The following is a 26196-nucleotide window of genomic DNA, read 5'->3' on the forward strand; positions in this document are numbered from 1 at the left end:
TTGCCAAAGCGGACCTTTGTGCTGAAGACCAGTGAGGGACAATGCAGCCGACCTTTGCCACCTAAGAAATTGGAGTGCCACAGGGATCATGCCTCTCGCCTATGCTCTTTAATATTTACATAAGTAACATCCCAAAAATCAAGTCCTGCCAGTACAGTTATGCTGATGACCTTGCATTGGTCCACTCTCACAAAAGCTGGTTGGAGGAAACACAGCTGCTATAGCTCTACTAGTGGAATACTTAAGAACATGGAGACTTAAAATGAATATGGCCAAGACGACCGTCACACCTGTCCAATTGAACAACAGGGAAACCAAACGCCAACTGTCTGTCTGCCTCAATGGGACTCCTCTTCCACATAATCCTTCCACCACATTCCTGGGAGTGGAGCTCGATCGGCAGCTTACATATAAATATCATGCCGAATCTCTGTGACAAACTTTCAGCATGAAACAACCTGCTGAGATGCCTGGACAGGTCACCCTGGGGTGCGAGCACTCCCACACTCCGTGGAAGCTCCCTTATTTAAAGCACTGCCAAATATTCTACACAAGTGTGGTGCCGCAAAGCACATGCCACCAAGGTTGATATCACACTCAATGATACCATGAGGATCATTAAAAGATGCCTGCGTACCACTTACACTGACCTCCGACCAATATTGTCAGGCATTGCCCCAGCCAGCCTGCGCAGAGAAAATGTTGTCTAACATCTTACTCAACAAACTGCACTGAATTAAGAACATCCCCTAAACCAGCTCGTCAAGACGCAATATCTGGGTCAGGGTTAGGTCTCAGAGACTGAAATCCTGTTGTCCACTTTCTCGCCATGTTGCAGGGTTTCATGACGCCGATTACACCATCTTAGGAGGCTGGAGTAGCATTTGGGAAAAAACTGCAAGACCAGATCAGTTCACGGTTCTCCCCAACATCAAAGCCCCACATGGTTCAGAACTGCCCCGGAAAGACTGGGTTAAAAACAATAGTTTTCGCACTGGTGTGGGCCGTTTCAACAGCAACATGTACCGCTGGAGCCTCATCGAAACATCATCTTGTGTCTGCGTACCAGAACCCCAAACTGGCACAGCCCGAAGAGGCAACGTGGCTCCCCCTCCCCATGGCCTCACCACCTGTGGGAAGGGGCCAAGGGGTCAGGTGAAAATTGAGCTGGGTGGCAGCTAAAGGCGGGGACCTTGGCGAGCTGATCCCCAGCTACAGAAGGTGGATCTAGGGACCTCTCTGGCAGGGAATGAACCCGAGTTGGTGTGTGAGGTTAAGAAGTTCCGACTAGATACAGTCGGGCACACCACACACAGTTTGGGCTCTGGTACCAGTCCTCTTGAGAGGGGTTGACTCGCTTCCACTCTGGAGTTGCCCACAGTGAGAGCCGCAGAGCAGGTATGGGCATACTTATTGTCCCCCGGCTCGGTGCCTGTATGTTGGGGTTCACTCCGATGGACGAGAAAGTAGCCTCCCTCCGCCTTTGGGCGGGGGGATGGGTCCTGACTGTTGTTTGTGCCTATGCACCAAATAGCAGAGTAAGGACATAGTCCCAAGGAAGCAAACTCAGCAATGCTGTTTACCCAGAGCAGTGAGGAGTGCAATGACCTCTACATCGGAGAGACTAAGCAGCCACTGCACAGGGGCATGGCGAAGCATTGGCAGACGGGTTCTTCAGGTCCAGAATCAGTGGTTCATTTGCATTTAAAAAAGAAAGGACATTACTTCATGGACAACAATGTCCAAATGCTGGATAGGGAGGACTGCTGGTTTGAAAGAGGTGTAAAAGAAGTCTCTGTCAAACTACAAAAGCTGCCTTTAAACAAAGACGGAGGTTTGAGGCATCACATATCCTCTGCCTTTAACAATGTCCTGACATCGCTCCCCTCCAAGATCACCTCATTAAACGGGAAGAGTGGCCACACAAGCTGTTTTCCCACAAGAACTACTGATTGGTATGCAGGATAGTCGTTTCACGAAACAAACGGGGCAACAAGACCACCACCCTATTCTCTACCACCCCCAGGGCACACACACACTCACGGGGGCATAAATAGGGAGACGCCACTCCTAAAATTTTGAACTGAAGAAGCCTTTTGGATTAAAGGTGAAACACCTTCAACATAAAGCATGCATGTCGCATTTGTCTTTAATACATGGTTTTTACCACATTAGCTTTTTCTGCTATGTAAAGCAAATGAGTGCATGTTCCATTTCTTGACATGAGCCGTGTCGTTTGTGTGTAATAAGTCTGTGATAAAGCCTAACACAAAAATCCATCACTGTTGGTTAATTACTAATATTTTTTAAAATAATTTTGCCAATAATTTAACATCAGTGGCAATATTTTCAAAAAGCTTAAAAAGGAGACATTTTGCTTTTTTTCACAATTTAAAACAGCTTCAAGTTTGTCACGTTTTGTCAAAAACCCAAAGGATCAAGAATTACCACATACCCCATTATCTACAGTGGTTACGTATTCAGACCCCCTTAAATTTTTCACTCTCTGTTATATTGCATTTAAGTTCATTTTTTTCTCATTATTGCACACAAAGCACCCCATATTGATGAAAAAAAAAATAATTGAAAATTTTGTAGACTAAAAATGAAAAACTGAAATATCACACAGCCATAAGTATTCATACCCTTTGCTGTGACACTCATTTAACTCGGGTGCTGTCCATTTCTTCTGATCATCCTTGAGATGGCTCTACACCTTCATTGGAGTACAGCTGTGTTTGATTATACTGATTGGACTTGATTAGGAAAGCCACACACCTATTTATATGACCGAACTTACAGCTCACAGTGCACGTCAGAGACAATGAGAATCATGAGGTCAAATGAACTGCCTGAAGAGCTCAGAGACAGAATTGTGGCAAGGCACAGATCTGGCCAAGGTTACAAAAAAATGTATGCTGCACGTAAGGTTCCCAAGAGCACAGTGGCCTCCATGATCCTTAAATGGAAGACGTTTGGGACGACCAGAAACCTTCCTAAACCTTCCAAACTGAGCAATCGGGGGAGAATAGCCTTGGTGAGCGAGGTAAAGAAGAACCCAAAGATCAATGTGGCAGAGCTCCACAGATGCAGTCGGGAGATGGGAGAATGTTCTAGAAAGTCAACCATCACTCCAGCCCTACACCAGTCGGGGATGGCAGAGTGGCCTGACGGAAGCCTCTCCTCAGTGCAAGACACATGGAGTTTGCTAAAAAATACCCAAAGGACTCCAAGATGGTGAGAAATAAGATTATCTGGTCTGATGAGACCAATCCAAGATCCAAGATGGCGCCTACCAGTGTGGTCGCCTCGGTAACGCGCTCTCTAGTATTGTCTTTGTTTTTGTGTTTTTCGTCCGTCTTTGGAGACCTTACACGACTCACTTACACAAGGGGAGACCTGCTAACCATCAAGGAGGCTACTCCGGACTTTCTGTCACCAACTTTCGAAAATCCGCTCAGTTTTTTCCCCGAGTTACTCATCGGAGCGGCGTCCGCGGTTTTCGGCGCATGGATGCGGAAGCGGCGCCACAGAGGAAAACGAGCCGGCATTCAGGTGAAACTCCGCAAGAGAGGACACAGATTGGCGTTCCCGTCGATCCACCTCGCGAATGTACGCTCCCTACCCAACAAAATGGATGAGCTTCATCTTCTGTTAAAGACCAGTAAAGACTTCGGACGTTCCGCGGCCATGTGCTTCACGGAGACCTGGCTTTGCGACGCTGTACCCGATGGCGCCGTCATGCTTCCCGGCTTCAACATTCATCGAGCGGACCGCGACATGGAATCATCGGGAAAAACGAAGGGCGGCGGGATATGCCTCCATATAAACGAAAAATGGTGTACGGACGTCACGGTGCTCAGCACACACTGCAGCCCGCATTTGGAGTCGCTGTTTTTGAACTGTAAACCATTTTACTCGCCACGTGAGTTTGCATCGTTTATACTGGCTGGAGTCTATATTACACCGCAAGCTAGTCAACGAAATTGAAAAAAAACACCCTGACTCACCCCTCATTATTCTCGGGGACTTTAACAAAGCTAAACTCAACCACGAACTCCCTAAATACAAGCAGCACATCGACTGTCCTACCAGGGAAAATAATACTTTAGACCACTGCTACACTACGGTAAAAAACGCATACCGTGCTATACCTCGTGCAGCCCTGGGCTCGTCTGATCACTGCTTAATTCACTTAATACCGACGTACAAGCAAGAACTTAAATGTGCGAAGCCTACAGTGAAAACAGTCAAAAAGTGGACCAATGAAGCAAAGATGGAACTTCAAAGCTGTTTAGACTGCACAGACTGGAGTGTCTTTGAAAATTCAGCTGGCAGCCTGGATGAATATACGGACACTGTCACATCCTATATCAGTTTCTGTGAAGAGGTTTGTGTACCAACAAAATCATTTCGGACATTCAACAACAACAAGCCGTGGTTCACTGCTAAACTTAAGCAGCTTCGCCAAGCTAAGGAAGATGCATATCAGAGCGGGGACAGGGCCCTGTATAATCGAGCTAGAAACCAGCTTACTAAAGAAATTAACATTGCAAAGAGGATCTATGCAGCAAAGTTGGAAAAACAGTTTAGCGCGAACGACTCGAAATCAGTCTGGCGTGCATTCCAATCGCTGACTAATTACAAGCGACGATCCCCCCAAGCTGAGAACAATAGCACACTAGCCAACGACTTGAATACCTTCTATTGCAGATTTGAAAAGGACAGTTTCACTCCACACACCCACCCGGCCGCACCCGCGACCACAACCACACCTCTGACTTCTGCGTTAACCATCCATGAACAGGATGTGAGACGCATCTTCAAACAACAGAAGATTAACAAAGCAACAGGACCGGACCATGTGTCCCCATCCTGCCTCAAAGTCTCTGCGGACCAGCTCGCTCCAGTCTTCACTCAGATCTTTAACAGATCTTTGGAAATGTGCGAAGTTCCATCCTGCTTCAAACGCTCCACCATCATTCCAGTCCCCAAGAAACCTGCAATCTCCGGTCTGAATGACTACAGGCCTGTCGCTTTGACATCTGTGGTCATGAAGTCCTTTGAACGTCTCGTGCTGGACCATCTCAAGAGTGTCACAGGTCCCCTGCTGGACCCCCTGCAGTTTGCCTACCAAGCGAACAGGTCTGCGGATGATGCAGTCAACATGGGACTGCACTTCATCCTAGAACACCTCGACAGTGCAGGGACCTACGCGAGGATCCTGTTCGTGGACTTCAGCTCAGCGTTCAACACCATCATCCCTGAACTCCTTTCAACCAAGCTTCTCCAGCTCAGCGTCTCACCTGCCATCTGCCAGTGGATTTACAGCTTTCTGACGGGCAGGACACAGCAGGTCAGGCTGGGGGAGGCCACCTCATCCACACGCAGCATCAGCACTGGGGCGCCCCAAGGTTGTGTCCTCTCTCCGCTGCTCTTCTCTCTCTACACGAACGACTGCACCTCAGCGAACCCGACTGTCAAGCTCCTGAAGTTTGCAGATGACACCACTGTCATCGGCCTCATCAAGGACGGTGACGAGTCTGCATATCGACAGGAAGCGGAGCGGCTGGAGCTGTGGTGCGGGCGACACAACCTGGAGCTGAACACGCTCAAGACGGTAGAGATGATCGTGGACTTCAGGAGGCATCCTTCGCCACAGCTGCCCCTCACGTTGTCCAGCTGCCTTGTGTCAACTGTCGAGACCTTCAAGTTCCTGGGAATTACAATCTCTCAGGACCTGAAGTGGGCGAACAACATCAACTCCGTCCTCAAAAAGGCCCAGCAGAGGATGTACTTCCTGCGGCTTCTGAGAAAACACGGCCTGCCACCGGAGCTGCTGAGACAGTTCTACACAGCGGTCATCGAATCGGTCCTGTGTTCTTCCATCACAGTCTGGTTTGGTGCTGCTACAAAAAAGGACAAACTCCGACTGCAACGGACAATCAAAACTGGATTGGATTGTCGGTACCCCCCTACCCACCATTGAGGACTTGCACGCTGCCAGAACTAAGACAAGGGCGTGCAAAATCCTCTCGGACCGTCTGCACCCCGGTCACCAGCTCTTCCAGCTCCTTCCCTCAGGTAGGCGCTACCGATCAACGTAAACTAGAACCAGTAGACATTCCAACAGCTTCTTCCCTCTTGCGATCAACTTCTTAAACACCTAACCTATAATTCCATTACAACAAGCTGGCAATTTTTTGACTTGAGTTCGTTGTCACATTTCTGTGGGGCCAATTATGTATTACTCATGCACTCACTGTAGTTGTCTCGCCATGCTGCACTATTTGCATATACTGGCCACTCATGCCAGAGTAGCATCTGCTCCATTTGCACACTGATTGAGGAGTACCTGTAACATTTGCACAACCAACATTGTCCCAGATGATCGCACTACTCGTCACTTTAAACCGCATACACTCCTTGAAGTCTCAGCGCCCTTTGCACAATGGTCATTGCACCGGACTATTGCAATATTAGTCGTTCGAACTGCTCTAAGTGCTAGAGGACTCTGCATCTTTTTGCACAATTGTTTTTTGTCAATGTCTTTATGTCCCCAAAGTGTTCTGTAAATTGACTGTTTGTTGTACTAGAGCGGCTCCAACTACCGGAGACAAATTCCTTGTGTGTTTTGGACATACTTGGCAAATAAAGATGATTCTGATTCTGATCCTAAATGGTATGTGTGGAGAAAACCAGGTACTGCTCATCACCTATCCAATACAGTCCCCAACAGTGAAGCATGGTGGTGGCAGCATCATGTTGTGGGGGTGTTTTTCAGCTGCAGGGACAGGACGATTGCAATCGAAGGACAGATGAATCCGGTCAAGTACAAGGATATCCTGGACGAAAACCTTCTCCAGAGTGCTCAGGACCTCAGACTGGGCCAAAGGTTCCCCTTTCAACAAGACAATGACCCTAAGCACACAGCTAAAATAACGAAGGAGTGCCTTCAGAACAACTCAGTGACTGTTCTTGAATGGCCCAGCCAGAGCCCTGACTTAAACCCAATTGAGCATCTATGGAGAGACCTGAACATAATCCAACCTGACATAACTGGAGAAGATTTGCAGAGAGGAATGGCAGAGGATCCCAAAATCCAGGTGTGAAAAACCTAAAAAGACTCATAGCTGTATTAGCTCAAAAGGTTGCTTCTACTAAATACTGAGCACAGGGTCTGAATACTTACTGAATACTCTGGCTGTGTGATATTTGAATATGGGGTGCTGTTTGTACATTGAGGGGAAAAAAATGAACACATGATTTTAGCAAATGGCTGCAATATAACAAAGAGTGAAAAATTTAAAGGGGGCCGGAATACTTTCCGTACCCACTTTAAGTGTCACGAAGTGTAGTCTTTTCTGCCTTATATATTTCGGAACCAATGCAAAGTATGTTTTTATTACCATGACAACCAGGGGCAGAGACAAACAGCTTCTACTTCAGCAAAATTGATTTTATTAAATAAATGCATGTCATGTCGAAATATTATTTAAAAATATTTAAACAACATTTAGTAGTATACAAGCTGATTTAAGTTAATTTGTATGAAACGGGTCTGAAGTGTGTGTTGAGTTTAAAATCAAGCAGGTTATAGAGCCGGTGAGGTGTAGACAGTTGCTGCTAACATGCAGCCCAGCTGCATTTTGTTTGCACTTTGAACAAACAAATCCTATGCATGTGGACTGCAATTATTGTTCTGTTATTATTTGTTATCTATCATTGTCATATCGCGATATGTCCTTAAAAGATCATATTGCCCACCTCTTAATTTTGTTTGGCTAGTAGCACTGCATTTTAAGCTACATCACGTATTAGGTTAACCTTTTCATGGTGGTGGCACTCATGTAGCAACAGCAAAAAAGGTGCCAAAGATAGAGTACAATTTAAATTGCCATTCAAGGATCTCGTTTGAAGTGCATCCCGCTTCTGTGATGCACAAAAAGGGGATGCATGAAGCATCTTCATTCTGCATCTGTAGAGCCATGGTTTAAGACCTGCACTACTTATGTCTGTCTGTCTGTCTGTCTGTGTGTGTGTGTGCGCGCACGCGTTGGTGAAGAGCTTCCACACACAGTGAATCAAAATATGAATCCTTGCTGCTAGCCAATCAGAGGCAGAGTAGGACGGGTTGTCGTTCCATACAATGGAATTTTTTTGGATTTGATGAATTTTCATTGTTGTGGTAACGCGCCGCTCACGACGGCAGCAAGCCACTGGCAGAACGTAGATGCACACAACTGGGAACATGTTTATTACATTCGCTAGCCTGAGAGCTAACAAGCTAGCAAGCTAAGGGCTGGAGCTAAAAAGCTCACTCAACCGCGCGATATTAAAACATCAGTGCTCTGAGTTGTTTGTGTGTGTTCCCACATAACACACACACAAATATGGGAAAGTTAACTTTATAAACCAGAACCACTTCAGCAACCCCATTCTGTGCGTCATTGGATTGACAGGTGGTCTCACATAACAGTCCAGCAGCTCGAGGGCAGGCCTTATTTTATAATTCATCCTTTATTTAAACAAGTACAAGCTTCTTGGGAGATAACATTTCTCTATCAAAAGTCAAGAGCCGGCAGAAATTATAGAGTAGATAACACGACAACATTCATACAATAAAGACTAAAAAATATTGATTTTGATATTAAAATGTGAGATCCTGCCCCCAGTGGAGGAGTTCAAGTATCTTGGGATCTTGTTCACGAGTGAGGGAAGAATGGAACGGGAGATCCACAGGCGGATCGGTGCAGCGTCTCCAGTGATGCCGACTTTGTATCGATCCGTTGCGGTAAAGAAGGAGCTAAGCCGAAAGGCGAAGCTCTCGATTTACCGGTCGATCTACGTTCCTACCCTCACCTATGGTCATGAGCTGTGGGTCGTGACCGAAAGAACAAGATCCCGGATACAAGCGGCCAAAATGAGTTTCCTTCGCAGGGTGTAGGCTCGCCCTTAGAGATAGGGTGAGAAGCTCTGTCATCTGGGAGGATCTCAGAGTAGAGCCGTTGCTCCTCCACATCGAGAGGAGCCAGATGAGGTGGCTGGGGCATCTGATTGGGATGCCTCCCGGACCCCTCCCTGGTGAGGTGTTCCGGGCACGTCCCACCGGGAGGAGAACCCGGGGACGACCCAGGACACGCTGGAGAGACTACATCCTTCGGCTGGGCTGGGAACTCCTCAGGATCCCCCCGGAAGAGATGGATGAAGTGACTGGGGAAAGGGAAGTCTGGGCGTTCCTGCTAAAGCTACTGCCCCCGCGACCCGACCTCGGAGAAGCGGAAGAAAATGGATGGATGGATCATGGCAGGTTGAAACATAATATATTGAGAGAGCGCAAGAGCAGTGGATAACAAAAATACCATACAAATAAAAATCTACAATACAGCGGGACCGCATAGCAACAACCGTCATATAGCGGAGGATTACTATATCTGTACTCCGTGATGATAAGTTGCAGGGACTCATTGTTTCCAGACGTGCATCCTGGGACTCACGTAGTCTCAAGTGTAAAGTGATCTATGCCATTTATGATAAGCTGTCAAATGCTCTTATGTCATACAGACCAAATCTGAATGTATTTTTATTTCAATACGTCACATTTTTTCTTCTATTCAAACCACAACTGACAGCTTGAAATGAAAATAAAAAGGTTATTCAATATTACCTTTTGGAAGAGCTGCGGCGGGGCATCAACTTGACCTTCAATTTTCTTTGTTACATCTGAAAAATATATTGGGACAAGTCACTCCTAGAACTGATGGCTAAATAATGGGAAGATAATAACTAACTGCTGTATTGCGGCTGACATGACGTGATTATGTAGTTACAGACTTCAAATTAGTAGTGTAGCGAGTACGCATTGACACACAAGGATGCCTGGTTTATGTCACCCGGACCTTAAACTAATTAACAGTTACCCGAGAAGCCTGGGCTTCCAGTCATCAAAACCCCCGTTGGTGCGCAGGCACAAGATACCGACCAAATGTTTGGAAAATCCCCTGGTCATAGCATGCCATGATAAAAGTTCAAAGAACCATTTGCAGCGTTGAAATGCATGCAAGATCCACTGGTAACACTGCTGGAAGGTGGACGACATCTGCTGGTGGTAGAGAGTTACTGCAAACCTGGGGACTCGCATTCTTAAGTTTTTTTTTAACCGAAGATAAATGTCTGCTTTGATATTTTACAAACACTGCAGAAATATTCAAAATGTATGCCTTGATGTCTGTGTCGTTGTGTCAGCTTTACAGGTCCAGCTGCAAGACTTTGAGAACGGTTCGTCTTGATTTGAAGCCAAACAGTACGAAATGTTGTATTGCACAATAAGCAGTTGATTTGCCAAGACGAAAGTTTAAACAATCATTCTATATGCTTGATCTATGAGTAAGAGTACAAAGTTGGGAGTATTTTATATTAATATATTTTACACCATTTTTATGGCTAAATTGTAGACCAAAATTCAAGTCGACGAGTGTGGTCTTCTCCAGTTTCCCCGTCTCTTAGACACACCTCCTGGGTATTTAACCGATGACTCCCGCCTCCTCTGGCTTTTGGTTCTCTCTTCCTCCTGCCTAACATCGGAGGGATGTTCGCCGCCCTTCCCCTTTTCTTTGTTCGAACACACGGTTCGCCAGCGGGAGCCTGGGATGGAGACTTGGCTTCACGGCCTACGTGGGTCACTGCTAGGCAATCAGAACAGCTGCTACAAAAAGTACGTATGCCTAGTTTCTTTCTGTTACTATTATTTGTGTTTTCTTTTTGTAGTTAGAACCCTCTGTATTGTTTCCCTGTAGTTTTCCCTGTATATTTCATGAAATGTTCTATAAAATTCCACTGCCTGTATTGTTTTAGTGTGTTTGAGTTACAACAATAAACAGCTGTCATCTCAAACTCTTATTTCGTCCGTGTAGCAGCTTTCTAGATTATGAGACTGATCAAGGTTTTTTGTCCCTTTTCTGAAAATGTGCTCATAAAAAGAGACGTGAAGCCCCTTTTCGAGACAAAGATAGGCTGATTATAACATTAAACGTAAATCGAACTAAACTGGAAGTAACGCAGGGGGTTCACCTCCGGCGTATTGTTTGTCCAAAATTAATTACGTTTTTAGTCAAAATCAATATACGCCACAGTAGTTTGACAATCTTCCTTCAGTTGACACATTGTATTCACAGAACAAAAGAACAACAATCAATACATGTGAACAGAAATGTTATATTATACTACTCATGAACATTTCAGTTTCTAAAGGTAGATCAGTGATTGCTACCAATTAAGATATGGCACATTAGTGGCACCCTTAATTGATCTAAAAATATAAATTTTTGGACATTAATTTACCCTTCCTTGAGCTGTCACCTTATAATGGTGGAGGGGTTTGTGTGTCGCAGTGATCCAAGGGGCTAAGTTGTCTGGGGTTTTATGCATCTGGCAGGGTCACCCATGGCAAACAGGGAACAGAAAAAGCACAGCTAAAAGACCACCTATGATGAGTAAATTGACGGAATCACGTTTTCCCTCAGCGGCATGGTGGTTGGCTGGTTAGTAAATGTTCTTCAGAGTTCTGAGGACCCAGGTTCAAATTCGGCCACGTCTATGTGGAATTTTCATGTTCTCCCCGTGCCTGCGTGGGTTTTCGCCACCTACATCCCAAAAACATGCATGGTAGGTTAATTGAAGACTAAATCATACACAGGTGTGAATGTGAGTGAGAATGGTTGTTTGTTATATATGCCCTGTGATTGGTTGGCAACCATTTCAGGGTGTAACCCGCCTTTTCTCCCAGAGTTAGCTAGGATAGGCTCCAGCACCCCCATGACCCTATTGAGGATAGGTGGTATGCAAAATAGCTGATTGGATGGATGTTTGCCCTTGCCCGGACACGGGTCACCGGGGCAACCCCTCTGGAGCCAGGCCTGGAGATGGGGTTCGAAGGCGAACACCTGGTGGCTGGGTCTGCACCCATGGGGTCCGTCCAGGCACAGCCAAAAAGGGTAACACGGGTCTCTCTTCTCATGGGCTCACCACAGTGTGAGTTGGGCGGTGGCCGGAGGCAGGTGTAGTATATTTTAATAGTACCACAATCAGAGTTCCTTTGCAAGGGACAAATGTTTGGAGATTTGTATTCAAGCCAACCATCTTTTCTTTGAAGTTCTACATCAAAGGACTTCTTTCAACCATTTGTATGTTTATTAGGGTTTTCATTCTCCGCCCAGATACTAACATGTCTTGGGTTCACAACAGGCGTCCCGGTCTGCAAAGAGGATTGTTTTGCATCTTACAAGATGAGGGAACCGGGTGTGAGCATAGCTAGGTGAGGCGCCAGCAGGCGGGTGTGATTCCAAATATCGTCATGAGGAACGGCCATCTGCCGGGTGCACCCAGGGAGGGGCTAATTCCACGCCTAGAGAATTAAACCTTGATAAACTGAGATCCAGGGGTTTTTCGTTGTTCTGGAAATGTAAGCAGCTGTTATGACACTAAGGCTTGTTCAATAAATCGAATTAGCCCAAACGCCAAGTGTCTCGAAGTCTTCATTCATCCCATGCCCGACGGATGTCGGAGTTCTCCCGGGTGACCTCACAGGGACCTTGGCGGTCCGATACCCAACAACAGAAGCTGGCTCTAGGAATGTGGAACTATCACCCCTCTGGCAGGGAAGGAGCCCGAGCTGGTGTGTGATGTCGAGAAGTTCCGACTTGACATAGTCCGGCTCGCCTCCATACACAGCTTGGGGTCTGGTACCAGTCCTGTCGAGAGGGGTTGGACTCTCTTCTACTCTGGAGTTGCCCATAGTGAGAGGCGCCAAGCAGGTGTGGGTATACTTATTGTCTCCCTGTACATTGGGGTTCACCCCGGTGGATGAGAGGGTAGCCTCCCTCCACCTTCGGGTGAGGGGATAGGTCCTGACTGTTGTTTGTGCCTATGCACCAAACAGCAGTTCAGAGTACCAAACCTTTTTGGGGTCCTTGGAGTTCATTTTCCACTTAGAATTACTTTCTTAGGACCCATGGTTTGACAAAAGTCATTTTGCCTGCAAAAAAAAGCAGGAAATGCGAGTATACAAGGGGTCGCCACAGCACGTCATCCTTTTCCATCTAAGCCTATCTCCTGCATCCTCCTCTCGATCACCAACTGCCCTCATGTCTTCCCTCACGACATCCATCAACCTTCTCTTTGGTCTTCCTCTAGCTATCTTGCCTGGCAGCTCCAGCCTCATCATCCTTCTACCAATATACAATTATCCTCTGGACGTGTCCAAACCATCGAAGTCTGCTCTCTCTAACTTTGTCTCCAAAACATCGAACCTTGGCTGTCCCTCTAACGAGCTCATTTCTAATTTTATCCAACCTGGTCACTCCGAGAGCGATCCTCAACATCTTCATTTCCGCCACCTCCAACTCTGCTTCCTGTTGTCTCTTCAGTGCCACTGTCTCTAATCCGTACATCATGGCTGGCCTCACCACTGTTTTATAAACATTGCCCTTCATCCTAGCAGAGACTCTTCTGTCAAATAACACACCTGACACCTTCCTCCACCCGTTCCAACCTGCTTCACTTCCTGACCCCACACACCATTGCTGTGGACGGTTGACCCCAAGTATTTAAAGTCCTCCACCCGTGCTATCTCTTCTCCCTGTAGCCTCACTCTTCACCCACCACCCCTCTCATTCATGCACATATGTTCTGTTTTACTTCGGCTAATCTTCATTCCTCTTCTTTCCATTGCATGCCTCCATATTTCTAACTGTTCCTCCAGCTGCTCCCTGCTTTCACTGCAGATCACAATGTCATCTGCAAACAACATGGTCCACGGGGATTCCAGTCTAACCTCATCTGTCAGCCTATCCATCACCACTGCAAGAAGGAAAGGGGTCAGGTCTGATCCCTGATACAGTCCCACCTTCACCTTAAATTCGTCTGTCACACCTACAGCACACCTCACCGCTGTTCTACTGCCCTCGGACATGTCCTGTTTTATTCTAACATACTTCTCTGCCACTCCAGACCTCCGCATGCAGTACCACAGTTCCTCTCTGGGTACTCTGTCATAGGCTTTCTCTAGATCGACAAAGACACTATGTAGCTCCTTCTGACCTTCTCTGTACTTTTCCATCAACACCCTCAAGGCAAATAATGCATCTGTGGTACTCTTTCTAGGCATGAAACCATACTGTTGCTCGCAAATACTCACTTCTGTCCTGACTCTAGCTTCCACTACTCTTTCCCATAACTTCATTGTGCGGCTCATCAACTTTATTCCTCTATAGTTCCCACAGCTCTGCACATCAACTTTGTTCTTAAAAACGGGCACCAGCACACTTTTCCTCCATTCCTCAGGCATCTTCTCACGCACTAGAATTCTATTGAACAAGCTGGTCAAAAACTCCACAGCCACCTCTCCTAGATGCTTCCATACCTCCACAGGAATGTCATCAGGACCAACTGCCTTTCCATTTTTCATCCTCTTTAATGCCTTTCAACTTTCCCCTTACTAATCATTGCCACTTCCTGGTCCATCACACTTGCCTCTTCCACTCTCCCTTCTCTCATTTTCCTCATTCATCACCTCCTCGAAGTATTCTTTCCATCTAGCTAGCACACTGCTGGCACCAGTAAACATATTTCCAGTCTGTGTCGATCCTTTTCTCCTTCTTTAGTGTCCAACCTGCCATACATGTCATCATATGCCTCTTCTTTGGCCTTTGCCACCTCTACCTTTGCCCTGTGTCGCATCTCAATGTATTCCTTTCGCCTCTCCTCGGTCCTCTCAGCGTCACACTTCTTCTTAGCTAACCTTTTTCCTTGTATGATTTCCTGTACTGTGAGGTTCCACCACCAAGTCTCCTTCTCTCCTTTCCTGCCAGAAGATACACCAAGTACTCTCCTGCCTGCCTCTCTGATCACCTTGGCTGCAGTGGTCCAGTCTTCTGGAAGCTCCTCCCGTCCACCGAGAGCCTGTCTCACCTCTTCCCAAAAAGCTGCACAACACTCGTTCTTGTCTCAGCTTCCACCACATGGTTCTCTTCTCTGCCTTTGTCTTCCTAATCTTCCTCCCCACCACCAGTCATCTTACACACCACCATCCTATGCTGTCTCGCCACACTCTCCCCTACCACTACCTTACAGTCGGTAACCTCCTACAGATGACATCGTCTGCACATGATATAATCCACCTGCGTGCTTCTACCTCCGTTCTTGTCGGTCACCCTATGTTCGTGCCTCTTCTGGAAAAAAGTGTTCACTCCAGCCATTTGCATCCTTGTTGCAAAGTCTACCACCATCTGTCTCTCCAAGTTCCTTTCCTGGATGCCGTACTTACCCATCACTTCTTCATCACCCCTATTTCCTTCATCAACATGTCCATTACAATCTGCACCAATTACGACTCTCTCTCTGTCTGGGATGCTCAGAACTACTTTGTCTAGCTCCTTCCAGAATTTCATTTATCCGGGCTTGGGACCGGCCTACAGTTTGCACTGACTTGTGCCCCCCATAGGGCTGCATTCTTAAAGTTAAAGTAATTAAAAGTTATGAATAAGAAAAAAAAAAGTTATGAATCTCTCAGAAGAAACAAAAAAAAGTCCAAAAGTCGAGGGGTGTAGGTATACTTCATGAAGAAACTAAGGATGAACATAATTTCATGTACCAAAATGGTAAAAAAAAAAAAAAGTTAAATTCGCAATCACATTTACACAAGATACAGTCACAAAATTTCACTCATCTTGGCACTGAGGACTTATTTTTCAGAAAGTCAAAATGTTATTTTATGATACAAGTCAAAATATATATATTTATAAATATAATATTTAACTGGAACGTACATACCGAATTTTTAAGTCGGATATAGTCTGTAGTCTATCACTAATCTGCAATAACAAAGTAGTAACGTCATAACTGCATTAGCTCTTGAGGGCCCGAGCAGCGACTGCTCCTTTTATAGTCATCATATTTTTTTTTAACTCCTCAGAGGTTTTACCTGATCGCCTTCAATGTTTGGGTGTCTCATCTAAATATATTTAAGATGAAAAGTTGATAAAAGCTTTTCATTTCATCTAATGATGTTGCCGTGGTGACATGCTTTTCGTCGCGCTGTTTGCCAAGAAAACAACGCTGCTTTGAGTCTCTCCACTCTTCCCAAAAACTAATGAAACTTTACAACCACATCAAGCCTCGTAAAAAAAAATCTATATTTTACATGTATATTTTGCATTTTCTAAAAAAAAATAAAAAGTAGCACCCCCTACAAATTTTCAAAGAAGCAGCCCTGCCTGTACGTTTCATCTAGGTCTACCAGAATTGGGAGGCATATGGAACAGCCCAAGACCGACAGTAGCCATACATTAAACCCAAGCCATACATTAAACCCAACATAAAGTCCACCATTTTTTATTTATTATTTATTTATTTATCAAATTCTGACCTATTTTTCCATTTGGAAGCTGTCATATTTTTACAAACTCCTAGAAATTTTATCCGATCAACTTCAAACTTCGGGTGTTTCATTTAAAGATATTGAATTATCGAAAGCTTTTTATTTCGTGTAACACTGTTGTTGTGGTGACATGCTATTGACATGTTTTTCGTGCAATTTTTGAAAAACGCCTCAATAGCACCCCCTACAAATTACTACTGAAGACATTTGGGTTTCAGATCAAAAGATGAATATGACAAAAGTAAAAAATTACATCTAGTGTTGAACAACTCAGGACAGAGCACCTTTTGTTTTCACCTACTCACTTATCAAGTGAGCTAAAGTATTGGAACGTGACTGATGGGTGTTTCTAGTTGCTCAGATGTTGCTTTTTGGATTGATTGTTTAATCATTAGATAGTGCTTGTTTTTCACCTATGAAAACTGGATTTGCTGTGAAGCAAACATGAAGACCAGAGAGCTTTCTATGGGAGAAAAGCAAACAATTTTGAAGTTGAGAGGGAAAATCTATCAGAGCTTTTGCACAAACTTCACTTTACACCGATCTGATCGGTATCGGCCGATAATTAGCATTTTATGCTGATCGGCTTTAATGTCACAATTCGCAGAGCCAATCAATTAAGTAATTGATCGGCTCCGCAAGACATTTACCCCACATCGCCGTCGTGTACAGTACATTCGGATCCAAAAGAGAGTTTATTTTTAGCCTTGTCGCATATCTTTTCACGTAGTACTGTAAATATCTGACCACCAATAAAGTTTTTTTTTTTTTAATGTCAGTGGTGTGAGACTGACAACACGTAATGCCGGCTGAGACGACAAGACAAATTTGGTCTTTCACGATTGCACTGTCAGACTACTGCAATAAAATCTTGTATTGTGATTCCACCAAATCCCGTTTTTTACAATCACTGGGCTTCATCTTTTCAACTCAAAAGCGACCGGATACACGCATTACCATGGCGACGACAACAATAATGGATCGCGCCGTACGTTTATCAGAACAAAAAGGGGAAAAAAACATGTTGGTGGTCACCGGTGCTCGGGAGAGGACGTTCGTTTAAGGCTTGCTTGAGGTATGTTCACGTACTTTTAATACGATACCGCTCGCAAGCAGGCAACAAAACGTTATGTAGCCAAGCAAGCTAGTGCTAGCACTAATAGTTGTAAGCGAACATGCAGGCGTTCTGTCGAATCATGCGCTAAGGTTTTGGTGTGTGTGAAGTAATTTAATTACAGTAAATTAGCACCCATTATTTCTGTCATGTTGTAATGCTGGTTTTACCTGACTGATTAGAATACATAATCTGACTAGAGCAGTGATTTCCAACCTTTATGGAGCCAAGGCAGATATACAATTGAAAAATCTCACGCCACACCAACAAACAAAAGTGTCACAAAAAGTGGATACATTAATTACAGTATGTACTTCCTGCCATCTAATAGAAGACCATTCATTTGTTCTGTCTGTCACTATGCCTCACTGGCATAAACAGATGAACAAAGACATTATTTATTGTAAATATAATGTTTTGGGCAATAAGTACACAAGTATATACAGTAAATGAACAAGTCATTTAAATAGACATTGCTGGAGCAATGTGTCTATTTAAATGACTTGTGATCGGATTGGTGATCGTTTTTTTTAAACTCGCTAATCAACTGTGAAGCAAAACCCAAAGACAACATGCAGTGATATCACTGCCAACCTCCACGGGGCAGGGGTGAAGGTATCACAATCCACTGTTCAAAGACTTTGAGAGAAGAAATATACCTATCATACCACAAGACGCAAACCACTCAGCAAAAAGAAGCTGAAGGCCAGATTAGCTTTTGCAAAGTACAGAGATGAGCCACAAAAGTTTTGGAACTAAGTTTTATGGACTGATGAGACCAAGATGAACCTTTGCCAAAGTTCTTTTTTTGTCCTATTCGGTGTTAGGTCAAGCAGAAAGTAGGATCTGTATCCCTTTTATGCCAGAACAGTTTTACTGTGTCACAGTGGAGTTTTTAAGTTGCCGCTGTTGTTTCTTTGTACAACCCCAATTCCAATGAAGTTGGGACGTTGTGTTAAACAAATAAAAACAGAATACAATGATTTGCAAATCATGTTCAACCAATATTTAATTCAATACACTAAAAAGACAAGGTATTTAATGTTCAAACTGATAAACTTCATTGTTTTTAGCAAATAATCATCAACTTAGAATTTGATGGCTGCAACATGTTCCAAAAAAGTTGGTACAGGGTCATGTTTACCACTGTATTCCATCACCTTTTCTTTTAACAACATTCAATAAATGTTTGGAACTGAGGACACTAATTGTTGAAGCTTTATAGGTGGAATTCTTTCCCATTCTTGCTTGATGTACAGCTTCATCTGTTCAACAGTACGGGGTCTCCGCTGTCGTATTTTACGCTTCATAATGCGGCACACATTTTCAATGGGAGACAGGTCTGGACTGCAGGCAGGCCAGTCTAGTACCTGCAGTCTTTTACTACGAAGCCACGCTGTTGTAACACATGCAGAATGTGGTTTGGCATTGTCTTGGTGAAATAAGCAGAGGCGTCCATGAAAAAGAGGTTGCTTGGATGGCAGCATATGTTTCTCCAAAACCTCTATGTATCTTTCAGCATTAATGGTGCCTTCACAGAAGTGTAAGTTACCCATGCCATTGGCACTAACACAGCCCCATACCATCACAGATGCTGGCTTTTGAACTTTGCATCCATAACAGTCCAGATCGTTCTTTTCCTCTTTGGCCCGGAGGACACGACATCCACAATTTTCCAAAAATGTCCAAAAACAATTTGAAATGTGGACTCATCGGACCACAGAACACTTTTCCATTTTGCATCAGTCCATCTTAGCTGGGGCCCAGAGAAGCCGGCGGTGTTTCTGAGTGATACATACATTGATACATGGCTTTTGCTTTGCATAGTGGAGTTTTAAGTTGCACTTACAGATGTAGCGGGGAACTGCATTTACTGACATTGATTTTCTGAAGTGTTCCTGAGCCCATGTGGTGATATACTTTATACATCGATGTCGGTTTTTGATGCAGTGCCGCCTGAGGGATCGAAGGTCACGGGCATTCAATGTTGGTTTTCGGCCTTGCCGCTGACGGGCAGTGATTTCTCGAGATTCTCTGAACCTTTTGATGATATTATGGACGGTAGATGATGAAATCCCTAAATTCCTTGCAATTGTACGTTGAGGAACATTGTCCTTAAATTGTTTGACTATTTTCTCACGCACTTGTTCACGAAGAGGTGAACCTTGCACTATCTTTGCTTGTGAATGACTGAGCAATTCAGGTAAGCTCCTTTTATACCCAATCATGGCACCAACCTGTTCCCAATTAGCCTGTTCATTAGCCTTGTGGGATGTTCCAAACAGGTGTTTGATGAGCATTCCTCAACTTTCTCAGTCTTTTTTGTCACCAGTCTTAGCTTTTTTGGAACATGTTGGAGCCATAACATTCTAAGTTAATGATTATTTGCTAAAAACAATAAAGTTTATCAGTTTTAACATTGTCTTTGTAGTGTATTCAATTAAATGTAGGTTGAACATGATTTGCAAATCATTGTATTCTGTTTTTAACACAACACCCCAACTTCATTGGAATTGGGGTTGTATTTTAATGGATATTTATTGAGAATCAGTCACGATGAGTCAAACAACAAGGTTTCGAGAGGGGAGTGAGAGGGTGAAGACAACAAAAGACAAAAGCACTAACTGTAAACAAGATGAGGAAATGAAATCATTATATACCTAGAACAATGACATTAGATCTGAGTGTTGTATGGGGCAGTTGTGCTACACCCTGTGAGGGAAGGACAGGAGGAGAAGCATCCAGGACAAGGTGAACCCAGGTGTACAACTTAAGTGTGATAGCAGTGGCTATATACACTATAACCATCTATAGGACCAGAGTGTGAGTGAGGGGATACCCAAGCAATTTGCATATTCATCTGCCAGGCACCGTTGCCTAACAGCCAAACACCCCCACCCAAGACCCAGCGTCCCCCAGAAATGGGTGTATATGGTGCATTAAAAGGAAGGGGATGAGTGTGTGTAATGCATTCAAATCCTGAGGCACAGGCAGGGCAGGGCGCCTGGACTGGGAAACAGCACTGATGTACTGAAACCCGGTCCGACACCCGCACTCCCTGACCCCACGTTAGCCCCCAGAAAATCCTGAATATGTGTATGTACCAGGATGTGACTAGTGGAAAAAAAGAAAACATGTTTACAGTGAGTGGTGTGTAAGAGTATGCTGAGTGAGTGATTAAGAGGCATGGCTCCTGCAGGTCCGGCCCATCAGGCAGGACAACCACAGACAGAGGGGAGCCCCACCAAGTCCCGCAGCACCGACCCCGGGAATCCCCCCACATTCCAGCCAGCACCCACTAACCAGCCCTCAGACCATGCAGGGATAAAAACCCCACAGCCCATTTTTAACATTTATTTTATTTAACCTCTCTTTATCCAGGTATGGCAATTGAGAAAAGATTCTCATTTGCAATGCCAACCTGGTTGCAGAAAGCACAGTAAAAAAATACTAGGGGTGCAACCGCACAGGTAAAGTACCTCGGCTTTTGGGCATCGGTCTCAGTATTCTTTTGAGCGGGGGGAAAACAAATTTTCTTCCCCCAAAATTATCCCCTTATTTTGCTTGACAGCAAAAACTGTATTTTAGAGTGAATCAATTACAGTATCACTGGTGTACTGAATAATAATCAGTATCTCACAAAAGTAAGCAGACACCACATTTTTTATAAAGATTTTATTATATCTTTTCATGGAACAACACTGTATAAATTACACTTTGCTATAATGTAAAATACCGAGTATATGGCAGTATAAACTGTCCCCACAAATGACTCAACACAGCCATTAATGTGTAAATTACTGGCAACAAAAGTGAGTTCACCCCAGTGAAAATGTCCAAATTCAGCCAAATTTTCTACACTGAGTGGCCACCATTACTTTCCAGCACTGTCTCAACACTTGTTTGAGCCAATATTTTGCTTGAAGATAACCTAATTTAAAATGACCGATTGCACCACTCGGTGGCCATTTTTTGTTGTTGTTGTTCAGGCCTAGACAAGACAGCATGGGATATAGTGTGCAACTGGACATTCCTTGTTTGTTAAGGACGATTCACTTTTAATCCGAAAGTCTTCTTCAGATCTAAACTTTAGGTTTAGCGCCTCCCAATTTACAGTGGGAGAAAAAAATGTGTCAACTAGGGCTGCAGACAAACTGTATATCATTTGAGCACCTTCATCGCAATATGCGCGTGCACAATAGTCACACCACAGGGTCCTGCACAATGTTGGTGTATTGATATGCAGTAAATCAACTGTTAAATTAATAAGTGATCAGCAGAGGGACCTGGTTGGACATGCTAATAAGATTAGCACCGATTATGGTAAATTATAACCCATTTAACAACACACATGGAGCAGCCCAGAGTTCTATACATATTCTTTGTAAGATTTCAATTAATGAGGACATGGGAAAGGACAAACTTCAGGTGTACACAACGTTTTTTGATTTAACTAATGCACTCAAATAGAGAAATACTAATGCACGTTAAAACGTAAGTGCAAAATAACAGACTGATTAAAACAGATTGATTTTTTTTAAAATGTGTTAGGAATGTGCTAATGACTAGAGTATAACTGGGCATGAAAATAAATGATTGTAACTCAATGTACTGTAGTAGTCCAGCCAATGTCTGGCTGGACTACTGCTCAATACTGGACTACTGCTCAATACTTTTCTAGAAGGAAAAAGAGAAATGTAAGCTGGTTTTCACCTTAGGTGTATGTTATCTAACATCGCAATATATATCGCGGGGTTAAAGAAAATCGCAATGTCTTCTTCACCCAACCGCCCCCCAATATCGTGCAGCCCTAATTTAAATCCTTTGAAATTTCTTAATTTTTGGATTAATTGGTCATAAAATGTGGTCTGATCATTTAAATCATTCTAAATGTGTTTTGTGGACTTGGAGAAGGCATTCGACTGCGTCACTCGGGAAGTCATGTGGGGGGTGCTCTGGGAGTATGGGGTACCAGATTCCCTGATATGGGCTGTTCGTACCCTGTATGACTGGTGTCAGAATTTGGTGCCCTTTGTCACCGATTCTGTTCATTTTATGAACGGAATTTGTAAGCGCACTGCTGAGGGGGTCCGGGAGTTTGGTGAGATCAATATCACGTCGCAGCGTTTTACAGATGATGTGTTTCTGAAAGTTTCATCAGACCATGTTCTCCAACTCTCGCTGGAAAGGTTTGCAGCACAGTGTGAAGCGGCTAGGATGAAAATCTGCACTCAGATTTGGAGGTGCTGGAAAAGGGTGGAGAGCCCACTCTGGGTCAGGCAGTAGGTCCTTCCCTAAATGGCGAAGTTCATATATCTCGGGGTCTCGTTCACAAGGGAGGGAAAAATGGAGCAGGAAATCGACAGGCAGATTGGTGCAGCATCTGCAGTGATGCGTGCACTGTATCAGTCTGTCGTAGTGAAGAAGGAGCTGAGCCGAAAGGCAAAGCTCTCGATTTACCCCTGGATCTATGTTCCTACCCTCACCTATGGTCACTAGCTGTGGGTTGTGACCGAAAGAACAAGATCGAGAATACAAGTTTTTTCCGCAGGGTGTCAGTCATCAGTCAACAGTCAGCCGGCAGGGGTTCAGAGTCGAGCCGCTGCTCCTCCGGATTGAGAGGAGCCAGATGAGGTGGCGCTTCCCTGGTGAAGCGTTCCGGGCATGTCCCACGAGGAGGACGCCCCGGAGACGACCAAGGACACGCTTGAGAGACTACGTCTCTCGGGTGGCCTGGGAACACCTCAGGAGCCCCCCGGAAGAGCTGGACGAATTGGCCGGGAAGAGGCAAGTCTGGGCTGCCCTGCTTAAGCTTCTGCCCCCGTGATTCAACCTCGGATAAGCAAAGGAAAATGGATGGATCCATGGATTCTTTAAAAATACTGTTTTATTTTATTTACAATAAATCAATGAACCAATAATTTATTAGACATGAATAAAAACAAAATAAAAAATGAATTCACAAACAATTTTTAACCAATGCAATTATTCATTCCCATTTTAAATATTTCTAATAATTTCAATGATTATTAATGAAGCAATTATTGAAAAGTTAAAATTTGCAATGTATTTGTAAAATTAGTTTTGTAATGTTAATAAAATACAAAATAAAATACTGGTGGCACAGTGAACGACTGGTTAGCACATCTGCCCCACAGTTCTGAGGGCCCGGGTTCAGATCCGGCCTCGCCCATGTGGAGTTTAGACAACCGTGCTAGCGTGGGTTTCCTCCGGGTACTCCGGTTTCCTCCCACATCCCAAAAAACATGCACAGTAGGTTAATTGAAGACTTTAAATTGTCCGTAGGTGTAAATGTGCGTGCGAATAGTTGTCTGTTTAAATGTGCCCTGCGAATGGCTGGCGACCAGTTCAGGGTGCTCCCTGCCTCTCGGCCAGAGTCAGCTGGGATAGGCTCCAGCACACCCGTGACCCAAGTGACGATAAGCGGTACGGAAAATGAATGAATGAATGTAAACTTTGGTGGGTGTGTCCCGTGGGGGTGGTCACCAATAGGGTGTTGTTGTTGCCTGATGTGGTTAGTGAAACAACCGTCCTGCATAACAATCAGTCGTTCACTTATGTTGTGGTAAAACAGCTCGTTGGGGCCACTCTTCCCATTGAATGAGGCAATCTGTGGGGGAGAGATGTAAGGACATTGTTAGAGGGCAGGGTTCGGGAACCTTTTTGGCGAAGAGATCCATAAAAGCAACATATTTTAAGATGTTATTTCTTTGAGAGCCATAAAATATAATAACTCTGTATGTATTCTTTTAAATAATGCCATTATGCTTAAGCTAAACAATAACGAAAATATTTCTTACCATAAATGCGACTTATGGTGCTGCATGGATTTGCTGATGGCTTTGTAGTCTGGTTGATGCGTGGTGAGGTGAAGGTTCATGCAGGCATTGAGGCATCCATCCGTTAAACGTGATCGTAGGTTGGTTTTGATGTTTTATTAGATGTGAGAACTACTGCATACTTCAAGCTGTTTCAATAATAAAAGACATCCAGCTTGTTTTCAAATGCAAACAGTGCTTGTTGAGGGGGATGAAACTATTTCCAATGCATTTTCACATTGGGCCTCATTTACCAACCGAGCGTAGACACAGAGTTGTGCTTAAATCATGCGTACACACTTTTGATGCACAAAGCTGTCATTTATATGCTTGTTTTTCTTCATACTCTACAAACAAATTTATCACATCCTCAGACCATCTGTATGCACAAATAATACAAGATCAGCCATCGAAAATACGTCAAACATCTTTTACTCAAGATGCACGTCTTGGAACAACCATCATTCATAAAAACAATAATAACTTTGTTGATAAGAACTCAAACCTGAATTTTGCTAATGGGTTGACTATCCTAAATAAAAATGTAATGGTCATGTCATCACTTTTACCCTTGTTCCATTCAAGTGATTGTACATTATGTGGATTTACAGTCCCCTCCAAACGTATTGGAATGGCAAGGTCAATTCCTTTGTTTTTGTTGTGTACTGAAGACATTTGGGTTTCAGATGAAAAGATGAATATGAGACAAAAGTTCAGAATTCCAGCTTTTATTTCATGGTATTTACATCTAGATAAACAACTCAGAACAGAGCACCTATTGTTTGAAGCCACCCACTTTTCAAGTAAGCAAAAGTATTGGAACAGACATCAAATTAACTTAACCGCTTCAAGCCTGCAATTTCAACAGACTGTTGCATTCTTAATTTGAAATGGTTTTCCAGGCCTTTACTGCAGCCTCTTTTAGTTCTTGTTTATTTCTGTGGGTTACTCCTTTCTGTCTCCTCTTCAGGAGATAAAATGCATGCTCTATTGGGTTAAGGTCCAGTAATTGACTTGGCCAATCTAAGACCTTCCACTTTTTCCTCCTGATGAAGCCCTTTGTTGTGTTGGCAGTGTGTTTTGGGTTATTGTCTTGCTGCATGATGAAGCTTCTCCCAATTAGTTTGGATCAAATTTTCTATAAATTGCCAGACAAAATGCTTTTGTAGATTTCAGAATTCATTCTGCTGCTACCATCATGAGTTACATAATCAATAAAGACTAGTGAACCCGTGCCAGAGCAGCCATGCCCAAGCTATGACATTAACTCCACCATGCTTCACAGATGAGTTTGTGTGTTTTGGATCATAAGCAGATCCTTTCCATCACTTTGGTTTTGGTTAATCTTCATCTTCCTCATCAGTCCATAAATCTTTGTGTCAAAACTTTTTCTGGCTCATCTCTGTACTTATTTACAAAATCCAATCTGGCCTTCTGATTCTTTTTACGGATGAGTGGTTTGCATCTTTTGGTATGGCCTGGATATTTCTTCTCTCGAAGTCTTTTTCGATTTTGTGGCCAATCTCTAAACTTCTTTGCAAAATCCAATCTGGCCTTCCGATTCTTTCTGCTGATGAGTGGTTTGCATCTTGTGGTATAGCCTGTACCATTTCTTCTCTTGAAGTCTTCTTCGAACAGTGGATTGTGATATCTTCATTCCTACCCTGTGGAGGTTGGCAGTGATGTCACTGACTGTTGTCTTTGGGTGTTTCTTCACAGCTCTCACGTTTCTGTCATCAACTGCTGTTGATACCCTGTTCGATGTCTGTTGCTCAGTACACCAGTAGTTAATTTTTCAGGACATTCCA

The 26196-nt window shown here is 44.0% G+C and overlaps 1 protein-coding gene across 4 annotated transcripts in view; it reads right to left on the reverse strand.

The window, feature by feature from the left end:
- Positions 1 to 26196, reverse strand: part of mbtd1 (mbt domain containing 1) — a 192051-nt gene that overhangs the window by 51253 nt on the left and 114602 nt on the right. For all 4 annotated transcript variants that reach the window (XM_061705439.1, XM_061705436.1, XM_061705438.1 and 1 more), the window contains one exon: positions 9668 to 9723. In XM_061705439.1, the coding sequence (XP_061561423.1) occupies positions 9668 to 9723 (56 nt within the window). The remainder of the gene's footprint in view (positions 1 to 9667; positions 9724 to 26196) is intronic.

Source organism: Phycodurus eques, chromosome 19 (assembly GCF_024500275.1).
Source record: "Phycodurus eques isolate BA_2022a chromosome 19, UOR_Pequ_1.1, whole genome shotgun sequence".
Lineage (NCBI taxonomy): Eukaryota > Metazoa > Chordata > Actinopteri > Syngnathiformes > Syngnathidae > Phycodurus > Phycodurus eques.